This window comes from Leucoraja erinacea, chromosome 30, assembly GCF_028641065.1.
Source record: "Leucoraja erinacea ecotype New England chromosome 30, Leri_hhj_1, whole genome shotgun sequence".
Taxonomy (NCBI): Eukaryota; Metazoa; Chordata; class Chondrichthyes; order Rajiformes; family Rajidae; genus Leucoraja; species Leucoraja erinaceus.
The window spans coordinates 21566621-21588584 of record NC_073406.1 but is presented as its reverse complement, the minus strand read 5'-3'; the positions used below and the strand labels follow the sequence as shown (position 1 = coordinate 21588584).

General features: G+C 41.9%; 1 protein-coding gene across 15 annotated transcripts in view; it reads right to left on the bottom strand.

The window, feature by feature from the left end:
- The window catches only part of kif1b (kinesin family member 1B), a 240949-nt gene that overhangs the window by 84113 nt on the left and 134872 nt on the right, over window positions 1-21964 (bottom strand). For 13 of the 15 annotated variants that reach the window (XM_055659646.1, XM_055659650.1, XM_055659647.1 and 10 more), the window contains one exon: window positions 20183-20255. In XM_055659646.1, coding sequence (XP_055515621.1) covers window positions 20183-20255 — 73 coding nt within the window. Of the gene's footprint in view, window positions 1-9742; window positions 15552-20182; window positions 20256-21964 lie in introns of those variants that run through there. The other 2 variants (XM_055659661.1, XM_055659659.1) reach the window with 1 other exon arrangement.

The following is a 21964-nucleotide window of genomic DNA, read 5'->3' as shown; positions in this document are numbered from 1 at the left end:
CACGCCAATTTTGAAATCAATTGGTTAGGTCACCTTGGATTATATGCATTCCAACTTTCCAGACAACTGATCCATACAGGACCTCGTCACAGTCCTAGCTGAAGTATGTCTACTGCCCTGCACTCATCAATCCGCTTGGTGAGCTCTTCAGAAAAATCTCGCAGAGCTGTGAGATACATGTGCCAAAATTTACATTCATTGCCAATGACCGAAGCAAAAAGATATCCAAATTCCTTGTTACATGTAATCAAATTTGCAAATGTAACATTTTTAAAAGTTAAAGAATGTATGTTTGCATGATTGAAAAACCACTCAAATCAACTTAAAGTCTTCAAATAGTTCAGTACCTACATATCTATTATGGGTTTGCACTTTTTGCAGCTTTATAATAAGGAAACCCAAGAATGGCAGGTTTGGAAAAATAACTCCCCCAAAAAGCAAAATTAAAGAAAGCACAAGAGCTTCCAAATCAGAGTCCGTTCGCACATTTCCACAACTAAATACTCGGGGTGAATACATTCCAGCTCTAAAGTGTGATGGAAATGCATTAAAAAGGCCATGATTATCATCAGCAAAATGATTTTAAAAATGTGAAATGATCGTAACAAATTCAATCCGCTCAGTTCCGCATGGTTCGCACCAGCCAACCTGATCTCCTGGTGGACCAGCACTTCACCCCCCCCCTCCCATTCCAAATCCAACCTTTCTGTCATGGGCCTCCTCCATGGCCAGAGTGAGTCCCACTGCAAATTGGAGGAGCAGCACCTCATATTTCGCTTGGGTAGTTTACACCCCAGCGGTACGAACATTGACCTCCAATTTCAGGTAGTCCTTGCTTTCTCCGTCCCTCACCTCCCCTTCCCAGCTCTCCCACAGCCTTCTGACTCCGCTTCTTCCTTTCTTCTTCCCTCCCACCCCCCCCACCCCCCCCCACCTCAGTTTGAAGAAGGGTCTCGACCCGAAAAGTCACCTATTCCTTCGCTCCATAGATGCTGCCTCACCCGCGGAGTTTCTCCAGCATTTTTGTCTACCTTCGATTTTTCCAGCATCTGCAGTTCTTTCTTAAACATTCTGTAACAAATTGATAAGCACTTTGCAAAACATTAGCTTTGCACCAGACGTTTGAGAATGATGGTGTGACTGACGATGCCAATTATTGCAAGCAATTAATACTAATCTGATATCATTGCATTTCAGTTGGTAGTCTTTGGTAATCTTCACAGTGGCTTTAGCAGAGTAATTAATTTTATCAGTTCATTAACAATTACACAACATCAGCGTTAATCGAGTATATTCAAATCTCAAAAGTTATACCTCAGGGTCCTCAGAATAAATGCAAGCATTAGAAAAATAATTTCTTGTTGGAACTGGAGACCATCTCAATATTAAAAGTTCACAAACCATTGCATTTTGCACTTCCAATAGTGACGTGATTGTCGTACAAATCAGGGAACTAAGCTTGGCGTTGGATTGCCAGGTTATAGTTTTTTTTAAATAACCCAACTACACGACACACAGATGCAAGATGGTTTAAATGAAAGAAAAATAAAAATGAAATTACCTTCAAGTGTTACGTCACACCAACACGACATTACAGGGCAGCCCTTGGGGTGGGAGATTGCAACCTTCACGTGGTCCGCCCTGTTTCAACGAATGCAATCAACTCGACGTGCACAATCAAATAAGATCAAATAGACCAAGTTGTCCTACAACTGTAGGCTGTGCACGCCATACACAAGAAGAAGGCAGGGTAGCCCGGCGGTGGTATCAGTGCAGAAAGCTGACATTAGAAACAATGAATTCCCAGCTCTATATCTGAACAATTAATCAAACTCTGCAAAATTCCTGGGCTCCAATTATGATACTTAACTGTTTTAATTTAATAGGCAAATCATTTCCCAAATTTTCCTGGTACATTTTGCCTGGAAATATGGTCGACCTCCAAGTTAGAATGACCCAAGACTTTCCTCCTCCTTCACCCCTCCCTCGCATCCTCTTGGTCAATGTTCAGTCCCTGGAGAATAATTTTGAGGACTTAAGGGAAGGATCACTTCACCAAAACGATATGACGGAATAAAAAGACACAAAATGCTGGATGCTTATCACTCAGCAGCTCAGGCTGCATCTGTGGAGAACATGGATAGGAGACCTATCAGTCTTGAGACAGATATGTTATTGGCTAGCACTTGAGCAACTATACGCCATGGTCAACAAGCACCAGTTGGCGTATCCCGATGGCATTGCTATAATTTCCAGGGACTTCAGCAAGGCTGATGTGAAGACGAGACTTCCAAACTATCATCATTGTATCTCCTGCAGCACCAGAGGATCAAACACTCGCCACCATCGCAGGTGCCTAACGCTCCATCCTTCACCCACACTTTAATAAAGGAGAGGTCCTTCTTCCAATGTAGAGGCAACAAAAGAAGAATGCGGCTCTGATGAGGAAGACTGTACTGAGCTGGTCAGGGAGGCAGAGGAGCAACTTTGCAATGTTCCTGGACTCTGCAGTAGATCCAAACTGATATGTCATGGTTGTTACCAACTTCATAAGTATGGAAAGTGTTCCTACCAAGACCTTCCGATTGTTCATCAACCACAAGTATAGGATGAACCAGGAGACACGGAATCTACTGAGGACCATACCTGCAATGTTCAAGTCAGGTGATCTAGAGTCATACAGGTATGATCCGCAGAGAGACACTTCTGGACTAAACTGGAGGCCGAGACGAACCCTCGGCAACTGCGGCAGGTCTTGCACACCATCATTTCTTGCCAGTTGAAAGTAATGGTCATCTCAGAGGACAAGGTCAGAAGATAATTTACAATGACAAACTCCCAGAGAGTGTCTGGCCCCGATTGTCTACCCGACTGTGTTCTCAAAATCTTTGTGGTACCACTGGCTGGACATTTTGTGCACATCTTCCACCTTTCACCACCATGGTTGAAGGCCCCACATGGTTTAAAAGGACATCAATAATACCTGTACACAAGAGCAAGGTGACACGCCTCGACGAGTATCGATGGGTGGCACTCGCGTCTACTGCAATGAAGTGCTGTGAGAGGTTGATCACAACGCAAATTATGTAATCATTATTGTAACCATATCAGCAATGACCTGGACCCATGTTAATTTACCTACTGCCACAATGGACTGACAATGGATCTCCATTCTGCACTGCACCACTTGTGACATCAAAACCAAGTCTTTCCGTTCTGTCAAAGCAGCCACAGCCAGACATAAAAACAGTTTTTATCCACGAGTAGTTGCTCTACTCAACAGCCAAAAATCTGTAGCCTCCCTTTGATCTGGTATTTTGTTGGTTCACATGCTTGATCAATGGTGTTTTATCATAAATGTTTTATTATTATTATTAATGTTTAGTGTTTTCTGAATCATTCATAACTGTCACTGTATGTCATGTTGTTATTTGTTTGCGGAGCAGCAAGGCAAATTCCTTGTATGCGAATACTTGGCCAATAAACTTACTTACTTCAACAACGGCCTAAAATACAACAGCAGAGTGTTCAAAACTGTCATCCCTTCCGAACCTCTTGCCAAGTTCAGGGAACTAGGTCTTTGCTCCCCGTGCATCTAGATCCATGGCCTCCTCATCAGCAAACCTCTGCCAGTAGGGATTGGGAACAACCTCCTCCTCACTGACCATCTGCAAAGGGGGTTGTCAAGGCCATGTGTGCGGTCCCCAGTACTTTACTCTGTATCCCCACAACTGTGCAGCCAGACACAGTTCCAATGCCAATCTTTAAACTTCCCAATGACACCACGGTCCTTGGATGAACAACAGGTAATGATGAGTCAGAATAGGAGGGTGATCAACAGCATGGTTCCTGGGCGTGCAGATCTCTGAAGATCTGTCCTGGGCCCAGCACATTGATGCAATCACAATGAAAGCTCACTAATGCCTCCACCTCCTCAGAAGGTTGTGGAGATTCGGAGCGTCGCTGAATACGCCACAGAGTTGTGCAGGAGAAAGCATGCTGACCGGTTGCATCACGTCCTGGTTCGGAAATTCAAACGCTCAAGAACTAAAGAGGCTTCAGGACCCGGTGGGCGTTGCCCGATCCATCACGGTGCTCAGCTCCTCACCATTGAAGGGATGTGCAGGAAGCATGCAGTTAATATCATCAAAGACCCACAGTACCCTGGCACCTTCTCTTCTCTCCGTTACATCCTGGTACAAGAACAGCTACTTCCCTCCAACCACCAGCCTCTTAAACAACCCTAACCACAACCTCACGTCTCAGCACTGAACCACTATGAATGGTGCATTACTGAGGGTGTTCTACATACTTTGGCTTTTTGCACGGTCATGCTGTAGTTTACTGTAAATAACTGATCATTTATTGTTGTGGCATCTCATGCACCCGTTGAGCTGCAGCAAGTAAGAATGCCATTGTTCTGGTTCAGATCTATGCATGTAACAAAGAAACACTGCTGCAACCTCCCATGGGCAGAGCTGCCAAGTTTTGTCAGAGCATTTCAGTATTCTAGTACCTGAAAATCAGTATTTTGCTGAGGAAATCAGTATTTTTACGCGGTGCCATTTTGCTGAAAGAAATGTTTTTTATGTGCGTTCATACCCATGAAAGAGTACGAGAATGTATAACTTTGCTACGAATTAACATGTCTTCTACGCACCTCACCTGACAGTGCCATCTCTATGTATACTTCTGTTTGAACGGCTGCTTCTGCTTTTAGCACCAGATGATGATGTAGAAGCCATTTTGGAAGCCTCCCTCTCCCTCCCTCGGTCTCTCTCCATCTCCCCCCCTCCCTCGCTCTCTCCCTCTCCCTCCCTCGCTCTCTCCCTCTCCCTCCGTCGCTCTCATCCTCCTTTCTCCCTTCCCCTCCCTTTCTCTCCTTCCTTTTTTTCTCCCTCCCTCCCAGAAAAGTCTGACCTATAGCGCTGTGGCCATAGCACTATGTGTAAAGCCTATAGCGCCTTTTATAAAGGCAATAACGCTCCAGTTGGTAGCGCTATAATTAGAACCCATAGCGTGTTTGTTTAAATTCCTACGCGCTAAACTGACAACGCTGTTTAAACCTGGAGGGGGACAGGCAGATCAAAGCTCGAAAAAATAATCATCCAGATCTTGAAATTTAAATTACTAATAGATTGAATCTGCTATAATTTTTAGTGTTGCAGTATGATTTTTTTATATCCTTGCGTTTTTTAAGCTGCAAGATGAAACAGGAAGTCGGGCCGATTTTAAACAAATCCGTATGTTACAAAGCAAATCCGTACATCTGTATTCTTATCGCATTTCCGTACAAAATACAGAACATCCGTGCTACTTTGCAGCTCCACATGGGCATTGCATCGGCCTCCATTTATTGGCTTTCTATGAGCTTCAGGATCTCCTTTGTGCCAGCCAGCAGGCTGCATGAATGACATTAAGTCGTGGATCGTCCAGAGCGGCTTCAAGCTGATTAATTAGAAACACAAATTGAGCAGGTACTATCGCGACGTTTAAGGAACAATTAAACAGGTACATGAATAGGACCGGTTTAATGGACCAAATGCAGGTGGGTGGGACTAGTGTTGCTCAGAGATGTTGGATGGTGTGTGCACGTTGGGCCCCGTTTCCAACCTGTATGACTATGAAGAAGTTTAACCTCACTCAGAAAGTGCACATCAACACCCTCAACCCTATTTGGTTGCTTACTCTCATTGAACCTACCTGAAACACTTCAATATTTTGTTCAGCACACGCACAGAAGCTTCATGTTTGACATTCTCTCCACCTACACTGTCCATTAGCATTGTTTTTTTCCATCTCCAGTTACCTCGCCCCTCAGAAAGACACACAAAGTGTTGGAGTAACTCAGCGAGACAGGTAGCATGTCCGGAGAGAAGGAATGTGGGACGTTTCGGGTCGAGACCCCGTAGACTGGACACCTTGGTTCAAGACTTTCCAACCTGCTGCTGTAGGGTCTGTCTGATCAGTGCTAATTAATTGCTTTCAAATCTTCAACCAAATCACCCCATGGCTTTCTAAATTCTCAGGGATAACCAGAGTTGTTTGCTAAACCATTCTTTCTACTTTGAGAAAGTGAAGCATCCTACATCAAACAAAAACCTGATTAACTTGCAATGTAAAGTACACAATTATCTCAGCAAGGCATTTGAGTGCAAGTTCATCTAATATTGGTTATGGGACAGGAATCAAGGATACCAGTGTTGCCACAGAGTAACAAAATAAACCTGAAGACCAGCTAGAAATAAGGCTAAACACCACAATCGCATCCTCTGGGTCTTTTGGTAGACGTGGCTATTACATAGAAACATAGAAAACAGGTGCAGGAGGAGGCCATTCGGCCCTTCGAGCCAGCACCGCCATTCATTGTGATCATGGCTGATCGTCCCCTATCAATACCCCGTGCCTGCCTTCTCCCCATATCCCTTGATTCCACTAGCCCCTAGAGCTCTATCTAACTCTCTCTTAAATCCATCAGGTTATGAGTAAGGCCCGCATTTAATACCCATTCCTTACAGCTCTTCAGTAAACAGTGGCGAACAGCCACATTGAACCTCCGACAGTGCACATGGTGGAGGAATCGCCACAGATTCACTCGGTGGGAAGTTCCACAGAGATGGATAAAAATAACATGATAGTGATGATAATAATTTATTATTATTATTATTCTTTGGAGCGCAGAAGGTTAAGGGGGGACTTGATAGAGGTTTTTAAAATGATGAGAGGGATAGACAGAGTTGACGTGGAAAAGCTTTTCCCACTGAGAGTAGGGAAGATTCAAACAAGGGGACATGACATGAGAATTAAGGGACTGAAGTTTAGGGGTAACATGAGGGGGAACTTCTTTACTCAGAGAGTGGTAGCTGTGTGGAATGAGCTTCCAGTGAAGGTGGTGGAGGCAGGTTCGTTTTTATCATTTAAAAATAAATTGGATAGTTATATGGATGGGAAGGGAATGGAGGGTTATGGTTTGAGCGCAGGTATATGGGACTAGGGGAGATTATGTGTTCGGCACGGACTAGAAGGGTCGAGATGGCCTGTTTCCGTGCTGTAATTGTTATATGGTTTATATGATTTATATGATGAAGGAATGACATGACGGTGCGTGGCTTGGAGGGGAACTAACAGGTATTGGCCCATCTGTTGGCAGATGTTGTTCTTTTTCTATTGGGAGGAGCTGCTGAAGCATTGGAGAGCTGCTGCACTTCATTCTAAGGATGTCAAACTGTACACTAGTGTCGAAAAAGAGAGCATGCTTCAGATGGAGTGAGGGCCTGTAGGATGCTTTGCCCAAATAGTGCGATTATCATTGTTGGATCATCGCTCATCTGTGTTTAGTTTAGATTTAGTTTATTGCCACGTGTACCAAGTTACAGTGAAAAGCTTTTGTTGCGTGCTAACCAGTCAACGGAAAGACTGTGCATGATTGCAATCAACCCTTCCACAGCGTACAGATACGTTAGAAGAGAATAACGTTTAGTGCAAGATAAATTCCAGTAAAGTCCGATTACAGGTAGTCTGAGGGTCTCCAGTGAGGTAGATAGTAGTTCAGGACCGCACCAACTCCTGACTTGAGCCTTTAGCAGCAGGCACTGGGGTATCCCAGCACCTACAAGCTTCCTTTCAAGTAACAAGCCATCCTAACATGGAAACACATCACTGGCCCTTCACTATTGCTGGAACTTGCCACTAACAGTCACACGAGTTGCTTCTCACCGCTATTTTTTGAGGCAAGAAGTGATGAGCTTTAGACACTCTCTCTGGCAGCTGCATTGCTTTGAATGATTAAAACACCTTATAAAATTGGTGGTATTTAGATGTTGCAATTTTATGGAACAATTTTCATATCCTCTTGAAGACCAAATTATGTTGGTGGTTAGTTAGGTCCTTTAAAATCCAGCAATAAATACTATGCTTCAGCAAGTGGCAATACTGCCAACTTCAATCTGTCATGTGAGCAGATTATTTAAGGTGTTTAGAGGCCGGCCTGATATTAGTCTATGGGAAAATGCTTGAAGCTATTACTGAGAATAAAGTAAAGAGGTATGTATTGAATCACATTAAGCAAAGTCAATGTGGATTAATGCAAGGGAGATATGGTTTGACAAGTCCAAGATAATTTAGTTTCCGTAAGGAGTTGCCAAATGCCATTTTAAATCTGGAATTTCAAAAGGCTGTTGATTATATTATGAAACAACCTTTTGTGAACTGACTAAAGACACGAGGCTGCAGGCATTATATAACTACATGAATAGAGGGTTGTTTAAAAGGGCCCAACATTTTTGGTTGAATTTTGATTGAAACATGGAAACCGGCTGTTTGGCCCACCAAGTCCACGCCAACCATCGATCACCCGTTAACTCCAGTTTCACATCCACTCTGTACGCGCAGACCAATTATCCTACAGACCCACGTCTTCTTGATGCGGGAGGAAACTGGAGCACTCGGATGAAACCCACGTGATCACAGGGAGAAGTGCAAACGCCGCACAGACAGCACTGGAGGCCATGATTGAACCCGGGACTCTGGCGTTGTGCTATACCAACTGTACCAAGGTCCTTCACCATGGAAAGGTGCGAGATGCCCCACTAGATCCATGCTGGACCCCTGTCTACTCTCGCTGTTGGTTGACCATGGTTCATTGCTGCCAGTTCTGCAGTCTTCGTGGTAGCCCGAGACCAGCCCTGGAGGTCCACAATCAGACACACTACACTCATACAAGTTACAGAAATGACTTTGGGGGGGAAAAAGACAGATCATAGTGTAACCAAGTTTGCTGATAATACAAAGCTGTGCTCTTGGACAAATTCAATAATCTTCAGTGACTTTAGCAGTTTCAAGAACACTAGGATGCTATTTCACTACAGACGTTGTGTTTAATTTATGGAGACAGCAGAAAAACAGGCCACGCTGACCATCAATCACCCGTTCACACTAGTTCAATATTATCCCAATTTTTCATCCACTCCCTACACACCGGGGACAATTTTCAAAGGCCAATTTACAAAGCCACACGTCTTTGGGATGTGGGAAGAAACCGGAGCACCAGGTAGGAAACCCACATGGTCACAGGGAGAACGTGCAAACTCCACACAGGCAGCACCCAAGGGCAGAATCCAAACCGTTTCTCTGGCGTTTTTAGGCAGCGACTCTACCAGTTGCACCATTGTGTCATCCAGGAGTGTACACATTTAAAGGCTGTGGCAATTAGTTAGCTTTATCTCTGTTAACTTTATTTTTCAATCCTACCGTCTTAATTGCTTAACCAGGCTAGGGTCAAACAAAAAAATGGAAGGACACTGTCTTGAAGGACAATGAATTATTCAATACTCCTTTCTCAGTAAACCTTCAATGGCAAGATTAGAATCTCTCTCCATTGTGATTGCTGGATTAAATCTTTAAATCCAGTGATTTTCTGCAGAAGAAAGGTCACTATTATTTGAGATGACAAAATGGAAAAGCTAATTTAGAAACAATTACTAAATATTCAGCTATCATTTGATAATTAAAAACATTTGGGAGCTTTGAAAATGGTTAGATTTAATTGATGAATGGCAACAAAATGAACATTATATTCACATTGTGTTCTCAAACCACAGCTTGTATTTCTCAATTTTTCAGCAAGATAAGGGCCAACATAGAATAAATCTACTAAGGGTCAAGCCCAGTCAGTGATGCTGAAAGTTCCTATATTATCACAGCTATAACGGATTAATAACACTTTAATGAGAAAAGCCAACACAAACATGAAAACTCAGCACTTTATTTGACTGAAACCCTTAAAACAGAAGTTCCCAATAATGTGAACTGGGCACAAAGGGTGTGGTACAGTTGACAGAAACAGCAAAATTGGTGCTACAGAGAAAGGCATCATAGTCAATGTGATTGCAAAGTTATGAAAAACTCTCAATTTTACAATACCACACTAATAGAAAACAACCTGATACAATCAATGTTATCTTTTATTGAATTAATTCTTAATGCACACTAAAAACCTTTATTATGTACGGATGCTCACAAATACCCATTTTAAACACATGTAATGAACCATCCACAGGAGGGGAAAGTAACAAGAGGCTGAGTAGCACCATTTCCTTAACATCAGACGGCTTTGTTTTAGAACAGAGGCAATTAAAAAAAAACCCCAGCTAATTCTAGGAACAAAAACTAGCCGCTCGTTTTGTTATTCGGGTCAACATAAAAACCTTCCTGCAAACAGCAATGGCAATGCTGGGAAACAGGACATTTCTCAACCAGGATTTAGTGGTGAAAAAAATATTGCAAAGACAAGTGTACAATCTGTAGGTTTGGAGGTACTGGCATTTTGTGTTCTCAGAAAGCCTACATTGTCCAGAGTGCACATGAATCGAAGGACTTTCAACATTTTAATGTGTTAGTTAAATGAAGCTGCCCTCACCCAGATAGAATCAAGATCTGAAAATATCAAGAGTTATGCATCAACTGGTGAATCTGTGGAATTCTTTGCCACAGACAGCTGTGGAGGCCAAGTCAGTGGATATTTTTAAGGCACAGATAGATTCTTGATTAGTACAGGTGTCATGGGGAGAAGGCAGGAGAATGGTGTTAGGAGGGAGAGATAGATCAGCCAAGATTGAACGGAGGGGCAGACTTGATGGACCAAATGGCCTAATTTTGTTCCTATCACTTATGACCTTATAAACATGATACACTATTACAGCAGCTGGCCAAAATTTACCAAATAATTCATGAGAATGTGATTGTCCTAGATGTTACCTTGCATAGACGATTTCCCTCACCTTCAAGAAATGATCCTCAAATTAATTGAGAATGAATATTGAGGAAATAATTGCTTGCAGTTATGTGTCCTTTTAGTGGAGTCAACATTTGAAAGTCTACTATTAAGTCAATTTAACAATCAATTCTTTGAAAGTTAAAATTAAAATATTTGTTAAAATGCAAAACAAGAGAAATTACTAATCTTCCTTTGAAACACGACAAATTACAAAATGCACCAGTTGTCCAAAGCAATAACTCAAAATGTCTGGAGCATAAAAGAATAATAATCATTGAATGATACTTAAAATGATTTGAGGCAGAAATTAGAAAAAAACTAAAGCCTATACCAATTTTAAAGACTAATTGTGTGTATAGTTAAATAAATGATAACATGCTCATTAAGAAAATTAAACAAATCGAAGAAAGTTTTGCTTAAGACACCCTACATACACATTACTTCAAATGAGAAAACAAAAAATGAACGCCCTTCACAATGTCTGGTATCATTTACATTATTCATAATCTTCATTCAAATATTGTGATAGAACATATTTAACTATGATGGTGTGTTAGTGTGATAAACAAGACCCAAGAAGGAACCTACAAGTTTCAGAATACTCGAGTAAAAAAAGTCCACACGCAAAACTATCAGTCTCCAGAGTCGAATCCTACAAATGCCAAATCTGGAATTTTAAGAGGTTTTGGAAGCAATCATCCAGAATTTGGGGGATTAAGTTTTTTCTTTAAAAAGTACAAATACCTGTACTTTCAAAGAGGAAGTGCCTAGTTTGGAATGATCTGCATTAGTTGGTGGAGTAGAAAGTTTGTAAAGTTTAGGGAAGTGTGTAATTTTTTTTAATTGTGTTCAAAATATGAAATTCAAATACTGTTATAGCATTGTTGGCACATTTAAATCAGATCCTTCTGAATAAAACTATATTTGAATAAAATAAAAAGCACTTATTTTAATTAAAAAGAAAGTGGTGATAATAATATCTGTAGTAAGTTCAGAACAAAATAAAACAATTGAGTTTATGTTCAGAGCTTGCTGCTCTGTATTAAAACGTATAAGGCACTTTACCAGTTCCTTGCCGACAGCCTATACCTAATCTTCGTGGATTTATAGACATTAAACTATGAAATGCCTACAAATGCTCTCTTGAACTAAATTGTCAATCGCAAAAGTCTTTATTAACGGAGGTGGACAAAACTAAACAGGCAATATTGATAAAACTCCAATAATTCTGCATCCAATTGAAAATGGTTCAGCATCTGGAACACTGGTCAGTTACCAACACAAGCCAGAGGGACAGAGGTATGAATATTGACATCTCTAAATTCAAGTAACCCTTGCCTTCCCTCTCTCTGCATCCCTCCCCCTTCTCAGTTCTCAGACTAGTCTGACTGTCCTCGTTTACATTTTATCTCTGTGTGCTTTGTTGTTACCTTCCCCTAGCTGAACAATGATCCATTCTACATGTTCCTTGATCTCCATCCCCTTTGTCTTGTTTTCACACCTTACACTTCCTTATCTCAGTATCTCTCTCTTTCGCCTGACTCGGTCTGAAGAAGGGTCTCGACCTGAAACGTCATCCATTCCTTCTATCCAGAGGTGCTGCATTTTGTGTCTATCTCCTGAGGCACAGTGTGCAGGCAGGGTGCTCAACCAGAGCTAGTGTCCAGAAAACCAGGGATCAGGAGTGTGGAGAGATGTGCGGCTGGAGCTACAGTCTCTAATGCTTATACATACCAGTCCCATTAAACTCAATGGGTTGGAGTCAAGGTCATAGACCTATACAGCACGGAAATAGTTATTTGACCCAACTCATCCATGCTGACCAAGTTTCCTAAGCAGGCTAATCCCACTTGCAAAAAACCTTTCCTATCCATGTACCTGTCGAAATGTCTTTCGTATCCATCTCGATCACTTCCTCTGCCTGCTTATTCCATACACGTACCATCCTCGATGTGCAAAACGTCCTCTCGCACTTTAAACCCATGCCCTCTATATTAGACTCTCCTAACAAGGGGAAAAGACCGTGTTCATTCACTTTATCTATGCCCCTCAAGATTTTATAAACCTCCACATGGTTACAGGATAATGGATTATTTAACCGTGTAACATGTAAAAAAAGCTGAAATAAACGGTTTTTGGTATTGTTAGGAGATAATAGTCTGTAGTCAGCTCGATTGGCACCAAAGTCCCAAGGTTGCCGGATTATTGGAGTTTTTCTGTATACCATCTTAGTCAGCCTACCAGACCGCATAACAAAGAAAAATTATAAAAACAGAGCATTTGTTGACACAATTTAAATTTCCAAATGGTTTATGTTAAACATTTTAACTGTTATTCTTATAAGGCAGAAAAAAATATTTAAAAATGGTATTTCAGGTAGAAAATCTGTATTTTTACGAAGTCTTGCATTCAGTGAAAGACTTTGATGACACATACTTTGAATTGGTTGTGGAACTAAATTTGTCCAAACGCCAAAGTCAAATACAAAAGATTTTGGTTGGATCTACGTGGTCAAAGGAATTCCGCAGTAACGATCACCCACAAAAACTAATTTCCACCACCTCGAAATAAAAAAAATTAAAAAAAATCACAGAGGTGGCAACATTTGGGTTTTCGTTTCAAAGCCATCGTTCAATTGGGATCTACGAAAGGACACTTGAGCTTATGAGGCAGACATAGAAAAAACCAACTGAAAGGCAATCTGAAACAGAAATTTTGTTCAAACTTGTTTTTGAATGGCATTTACCATTTGGGCCGTTGGGCTTTAACTAAATATATCAAATGGGCAAAATTAAGACATGTCAACTGTTAGGTGTGAACTGCTTGCACTCCTTGCTGCGATCTTGGCAAGTACTTTAGACAATTGACAGGACTTGAGAAAGACTTGAGAATTTGTAAAGTTCTGCTCAGTTCTCAACTGAGAAAAATGGGGAAAATGGGAATTTGAAACAAAGAAGAAAAATAGCTTTACTGAACAACTGTCAAAAAACAATGCCAATTTTTAGTGCATCTTTCATTGAGTTGGCAGTTTTCAAAACTGAATGCATTGCAACTGGCTGACCACAATCAACACATTTGTAGTAGACCTGGCCTTTTCACTTTCCAACATTTGTGATGGACAAAAATGTGCCCAGTGTGCGGTGAGAATTCTAACATCGTAGGAAGATTGGCAGCCTGTAATTCTGGAAGCTGAAGCACCTTGGAAGCTCTTGAAGGTTGGTTGGTTTGGATTGGGTTGGGCTGGGTTGGGGTGGGATGTGTATGGAGAGGGCGGGGAGTGGAAGGCACATTTTGGCGTCTGCTTCTATACAGTTGTCTCTCGCGCTTTAAGGTTTGGTGCCGAATACTGCCGGCGCATTCGCGGCGGAGTGGTGAAATGGTTGTGGTACGATCGCTCAGTTCTAAAGTACTCCACCGGGTGGAAACAAATTTCTGAGGAGCTGTTGTTGTAGTGGCAAGGCTGTTGGTGGACGCGTCGCTGTTGGAACGTGGGAGATTCCGGAGTGCGGCGGCCATCAGAGGAGGGCAAGGACTCCGTCGAGTGTGAAGACTGCCGACGCAGGCCGCGGTACTGTCCGCCGTTGAATGAGTTGCTGCGCCAGCGAGCTTGCTGCTCCTTCTTGTGGTGCTGCCTGTTGCGTTGGCCTTGGTTGTTCCCCCTGCCCGTTCCCTGCTGGTGCCAGGGCTGAGGCTGCTGCTCGCGCTCCCTCATTTCGCCGGCGTCTTCCTCGGCGCCGCTCCCATCCTTGGCATCCCTCTCCACCACGAACTCCACCGCCTCCTTGTCGGTGATGATGATGTGCGTTCCCGGGCTCCAGGAGTTCCGGTGGCTGGGGTTGCTTTTGAAGGGGAAGCGCAGCTTGCGGTCGTAGGGCGGGATGAATCTGTGCGGCCCGGTCTGCCGCCGAAGCTGCTTGGTGATCTCCTGCTGCTGCAGGTTCTTAAAGCGGATCTGCTCCAGTCTCATCCACCGCATCCGGCCGCGACGGAACTCCGGATCCTCCGTCATCAGCTTTGTAACGCGCTCCTCCTTGCCCGACGGATCCTCACTCCCAAAATCGCTGGTCTCGTTCTGGCCCAGGCCTTTCTGCCTTGCATCTTCACTGTCCCAGCGTTTCCCTTCCAGCCAGTCTCTGCCCGAGGCAGGTTTCCCACGCAGGTCCTGAGGTTCCATCAGCGGCAAAACCTTCTCCATCTGCAGCATTTTGTCGCGCAGGATCTTGATCTCCTCTTCCTTCGTGTTGTTCTGAATCTTCACCTCTTGCAAGATGTTCTCCAGCTTGTCCACGTGACATTTGAGGACATCCACGTCACTGGGAGTCTTCACGGTGAACACCAAGTCTTCGATTCTCTCCTCCCCGACGCCTACTGTATCCCACACATCCCTCGCCACGGCTCGCCAGGAATCCTTCTCATTGGGATCCTTCTTCCCATACGCAGTAGAGAGCTCCTTCATTTTTACAATGGCCAGTGCCTCTATCTCCTGCCTAGTGTGCCTGAAATCATTCAAAGCCACCTCATAACATATCTCCTTCACAGCCTGGATCTTAAGGTCTGAGAACGTCACCCATTTGGGGTCTTTGGTGATTTTACGTCGCTTGGGTATCTGGTAAACTTTGATCTGTTCGTGTTTTTTCCCACTGCTGGGCAGGCCACACTTTTTTACAATGGTTTGCAGCTTGCTGGGGGGCAGCTTTTCCCGCAGGGAGGTTATCAATCGCCAACTCTCTTCACAAGACCTCTGGTCTGAATCATCCCCACTATCAGAATCTGCGTCCTTTAAAAAAAAAACCAAAAATGCCCCAAAACAACCAAAATTAAAATTAAACCCAAAATTCAAATTGAATGAAAACAAAAACTATAGTTATGTAGAAAACATAAGTGGGGTGGGAAAACTATGATGGAGTTAGGTGAACATGCTCAAAGCTTTAGGCACAGAAAACAAACACAGAATTATGGTTCAGAATTCGAAAAATAAAAAATGTTTTTGCAAATATTTTTGAACGGCTCATATTTTATGCAATTTTCCCTGTTGAAGCAGCCTCCCTATTGGAAATTTAACCACATGTGGATACACACAAAACGCTGGAGTAACTCAGCGGGACAGGCAGCATCTCTGGAGAGAAGGAATGGGCGATGTTTCATGTCTTGACCCAAAACGTCACCTATTCCTTCTCTCAAGCGATGCTGCCTGTCCTGCAGTTCCTCCAGCATTTTGTCTATCTTCAGTTTAAACCAGCATCTGCAGTTCCTTCCTACACACATGTGGACACAGTTCCATTTGTTCATTTTGTTTATTTGTACATTTTTGCTGCTTTTGAGGTACATTTTAGGATTAAGGTTTGACCCATGGACATGCAAAAATATTTGCAGAAACAAACAAAATCAGATTTTTAAATATATTTTGCACCACAATTCTGCAGTTATTTAAATTTGACAAAGAAAAGTTGCAAAAGGGAAAACAAAAAATAAAAATTTGATGCTTAATTTCATGATATACAAAACTCCCTTACCATTTATTCAGACAAATTTAATCTGTTCTTTCCCCATTTTTGAATTTCAAAGCTGCACCCGTCATGCTACAAACATGCAAAAAAAGTGGCTGTCTCTTTTTGATCTCCATTTTAGTGTCAAGATACAAAAGTGTGGTGTAGACGTCAGATGCATGTAGTTAAAGTGGGTTAGTATGCAGGTACACGTACAAATGCAGTTAAGTTCAGAGCAGCCAATACTTGTCTCATTACTAAAACAAAGGCAAGATAAGTTCATTAAGTAGTTTCTCATCCTTGCAGAAAAGGGAACGAGTACAGACGATGTGTGATCCAATGATCAACAATGTTTGAGATCACTCCTTTAAACAATTGGCACTATTGAGAAAGATTGAGGTATGAGAGTGAACAACTTGCTTCAATGGAAATACAAAGATCCAAATTTAACAAGGATTTTGGCAGACTGCTTGTAATGTTTCAATCCTACAACATTGTAATAACTTGATTTTCCAAAATTGTTTGTATGTTTATTTTCAATTATATAGGATTCAAGTTAAGCAAGAATGAGATTCTACCAACTCTTAAATTTTGCAAAGGAAAAAGATCAAGTCTACAAAACCACTACCAGTCTATTTTTAAATGTTAGGCAAAATAGTTCAGAATTAACATCATAAATTCAAACCATCCGGAAGATTAATGTATCAAAACAAGTATTTAGTCATCAGTATATTGCTGTCTTAAATACTATTCAGGTGATTCAGATGAAAGCTACCAGATTAAATACAACTTGCCTATATTTATCATATACACATTTCAAAAAGTCATAACATTTAAATTCCCAATCTGTAAAAAGTATGGATACGCTTCAAGTCTTTTAAAAAGGCAAATGTTGGCAGATTTTGTAGTTTTATTTACTGCATATATATATTTTTTAATTCAGTCACTGACAAAGTAAATTGGCCAATCAACTAAACTTAATCAATTATCAACTGTGCCCAATTTTTATACCACACTGAAATCAGAATTCACTTAAAAAATTGCAAGCCAATCCATTTAGCACACAGGAACTGTAAACAAATATCCTCTTTTGAAAGAAAAATTTAAGAATTTGAGGAAATTTCATTAGCCTGCATTATTAAAGGCTATTGGGCAGGATGTTCAGCATCATTTATTTCATTTTACAATGCACAACCTTTCAGTAATAACAGCTTGGGGTATTATAATCCAGTTGCTAAGCTGCATAAGAGCAAAGAACCAATATCGAATAGATTGGATTGAATTGATTGAAAGATACAGCATGGAAACGGGCCGTTCGGCACGCTGAGTCCACGCCGACCATCAATCACCCGTTCGCACTAATTCTATGTCATTCCACTTTCTCATCCACTCCCTACAGGCGGGGCAATTTATAGAGAGCCAATTAACCTACAAAATCCTGCACAACTTTAGGACGTGGTAAGAAACCGGAGCACCTGGAGGAAACCCTTGCAGTCACAGGGAGAACATAGAAACATAGAAAATAGGTGCAAGAGGCCATTCGGCCCTTCCAGCCAGCACCGCCATTCATAGTGATCATGGCTGATCGTCCCCAATCTATAACCCGTGCCTGCCTTCTCCCCATATCCCTTGATTCCACTAGCCCCTAGAACTCTATCTAACACTCTCTTAAATCCATCCAGTGATTTGGCCTCCACTGCCCTCTGTGGCAGGGAACTCCACAAATGATCCTTCCGCAGAACGTGCAAATTCCAGACACAGACAGCGCCCGAGATGGGGTTCAAACCCGCGTCTCTGGTGCTGTGAAACATCAGCTCTACCAGCTGCACCACTGTAATGCGGAGATTTAAACATTCGGGTCACTTTAAATATTTTGATTCAGTATCTTCACACAATCAGGTTCTCTTTCTCCTGCACAAAGCTAGAACATTTACATTTCAACTAAAAATGGTTTATTAATAATTTTCCCTCAAATAGTTTGATTTTTTAAAATGTAAAAGAAGAACGACTAAAGCAAAGCGTTTAATGGGTAATCTTTGAAAATATCAACTACACACTGCAGTTCTCTCCCTCTCCCCGATGACTTCACAAGGACAAGCACAGCGGAATGAACACTGAGCGTGGGATGCTTTCAAAATGTGCATCGAATGTTTCAGTCCAAGCTTTAGAAAAGGCCAATGACCTTTGCAGTACTATTCAAAGTAGGGAACAAAAGGCAGAATAATTCCCACAACCTAATACTGACTTCACTCCCTAGCAATGAATTAGAACCCAAATGTATAAATGTATATTTGGAGTCATGATTTTTCATTAAATAAACATGTGAAATTAGACCAATTATTTAAATGGTTATTCGTAGTGCAATTCCACAAGATAAAATGGATAGCTTTCTAACTGTGTTTAAGAAGGAACTGCAGATGCTGGAAAATCAAAGGTACACAAAAAAGCTGGAGAAACTCAGTGGGTGCAGCAGTATCTATGGAGCGAAGAAGGGTTTCGGCCCGAAACGTTCTCCAGCTTTTTTGAGTAGCTTTCTAACTGTGTTGCTTGAAGTATGAATTTGTCACAATAACTGAAAGGATCATCACCAATAGGTGTTGCCTTTCATGTACATTCATAAAAATGGAGAGGGGGATAACCCATGCCTCAATTGAAGGCTTTGGCTTCATACTAAGGGACAATGTCTCTGCCACACTGGCACAGTGGGCTGCAAGCAACCCTATGCCTATTAAACACACACATCTGAGCTCTTTAACGAGTCAGGAACAGCAACCAGAGAGCAGATATCTGATCGATTTTGTGCCTGCACCTACCCCATAGCCCAAGTATGGGACCCTTGTAATTAATGCTAGAAGCCAGGTACTTCAGCAAAGGTTAGAGATCAAGCCAAGGACCATTCTACATGACTGTTGAGTTGAGGGGAAGGGTTTGTGTTGTTTTAAATGGTTAGGAAGGTTAGGAAGAGGGACATTAAAACCAGGGGAAAATGCAATTTCCGACATCTACTGTCAGTGTCAAGTACTCTCTCTGGAAACCAGGAAGACAGTGCAACTTCCTACAGTGCATATCTGGTATGTTTTACAGGCCACACCAAACATCCGACAGATGATGATGCACAATTTAAAACGGGCTCCATAAAAATTCCCCAAAGGCGGGCATCACAGGAGAATAATTTCATCCAATGGAGTCAAATTGACAGAAGCCAACTTTCTAGTCACGATCCCAATTGAATCCCATTTCCTTCCCATCTTAACAGCAATTGCAAAAATCAAACTTCAGGTCCACTGTTGCATAGTTTTTCTAAAGTATCTACAGGTATACAACATGCCAAAACATGAATAGGATTCAATGAAAGGCTGGCTACAATTAAATCCCAGCTACCCAGTCCATTGAATAAATTCAAATATATCTGACTAATACAATTATTTGTAAGTTATCTTGTCCCTCTGACGTTCAGCTGACGTTCTATTCTAAAACTGAACGACTTTATATAAAAATGTCAATTTCAATTTTACAATGGAGTAGTTTCGCAATCATTACTTTTCTTCCAAGTAAACAATGTTTTTATATTAAATATCTCACAAGCCAAAAGGGTTGTTGAGTAAACAATCCTCAAACCACCTTGAGTCAAGACTTGCTTTAGATATTGCTCAAGGATGGCAGAAGCATTACTTTCTCTAGAAGGCAGAAGGAAGATCAAGTCCCATGCAGGAGTAGTGGATTGTACCATGCAGTTTTAAATGGTCCATTTCGGAACAAAGAGCACAGTGAAACATCAGAGCTAAACGATGGTGCAAATTAGTAGTGGCCAGAGGTCAACAAAGCAAGCATGAACAGTCCGATCATTTCAGGCCAGAATGACCGAATATAAGAACATTCAACATACAAGAAATGTTAGATTCTAGGTAGGAAAAACCCTTACCAAGCGCTGTTGTTCCAGAAGTAGGTCTGCCTCCTCTTTCTCCTTCTTGTACAAGATCTCCATTTCCTGAAGTCTGTGGAGGCAACAAAAAGTAGTTGAAACTCATCCTTGTGCACTACTAGCTGCAGATAGACAGGGAGATGTAACAGAACATAGACAGTACATGAGAGAGACAGCCCCTTCAGCCCACAATGTCCGTGCCAAACATAATGCCAAGTTAAACTAATCTCCTCTGCCTGTATATGATCCATATCCCTCCATTCCCTGCATATCCATACGCCTAAATAAAGCTTATTAAATGCCATTATCATACCTGCCTTTACCACCAGTCCTGGCAGCATGTTCCACGTACTCACCACTCTCTGCGTTAAAAATAAATGCTTTGCACATCTCCTTTACACTTTGCCCCTCTCACCTTAAAACGATATCCTGTAGTCTTTGACTTTTTTCACCTTGTGATAAAGGTTATGACTGTCTACCCTATTTATGCTTTTTATAATTTTAGATGCTATTATCAGTCCCCCATCAACCCCCGGTGCTCCTGAGAAAACCATCCAAGTTTGTCCAGCCTCTCCTTCTAGTCAATGTCCTCTGATCCCGGCGCCATTCTAGTAAGCCTCTTCTGCACCCTCTCCAAAGCCTTCACATACTTCCTGTAATGGCGAGATCAGGACTGGCCATTGATCACTAAAACAGCAGCAGGAGCCATTCAAAAACAAAAAAACCCAGCGACTTTGACGATCTTTTTACAACCGGCTCCACGAGAAGTCTCTTCTGTGTTCATCTATGATGTGGAGTTTGGGATTAGTATTGATAGGTACCCAATAGTTAACGTAGACACAACAAAGAATACAAGTGCTGTCCGATAAACAGCCATAAATTGATAATTAGGAGGGAAAGATGGAGGAACTCAGGAAACCTAGAATTATTAATAAAGTGTTACTGAACAAGTAGTGGAACCATCAAAGGTTCAAAGGTCTTTTATTGTCACGTGTACCAATTAAGGTACAGTGATATTCATTTACCATGCATTTAACTGCACTCACACCCCCAAATCCTAATGGATTTTGTCCTTAAGTTGTAAAAATGCCAAGTGAGACAGCTAATGCATTAGCTTTAATTTACAAACTTCCATAGACTTGGGGAAAGTTCCTTTCATTTAGAAAGCAACAAATGCATCCCATTTAGCGCGGACTAGTATGGTTGAGTGGATGGGCAAACTTCCAAAAGATGGGCCGAATGGAGTCATTGAGCCATTCAGTAGGTAAATGGGCCCTTTAGCCCATCATGTCCACTTTGCCCATCGTATCGGTCAACACCAATTCCATTCGCCAGCACTCAGCCGTAGCCTTCCATGCCATGGCATTTCAAATATCCACTTAAATATTAAATGCTGTGTGAGTACCAGCCTCCGCCAGCATGTTCTCATTAAATCCCCTCTAAAACTCCCATCCTTTACTTTAAACACATTATCTTTCTGATGTCCCCAATGGGCACCTTGGTCGGCAGGAACGAGTTGGGCCAAAAGGGCATTTTCTGACCCTATGTCACCAAACCAATTTTGGATCAAATTTACCAAATTGCCCCGAATTCAAAGTACTTTTACCTGTGGCACTTATCAAAGGCCTTACCGAACTCCATAGAGACTGTATCTATTGCACTACCCTGTTCGACACTTTACCACCTTCCTTTAGGAATGTCATGCCGACTCTCCCTGATCAATTCCTGCCTCTCGAGGTATAAACTAATGCCGTTCCCAAGAACTTATACTTTCTTGTAATT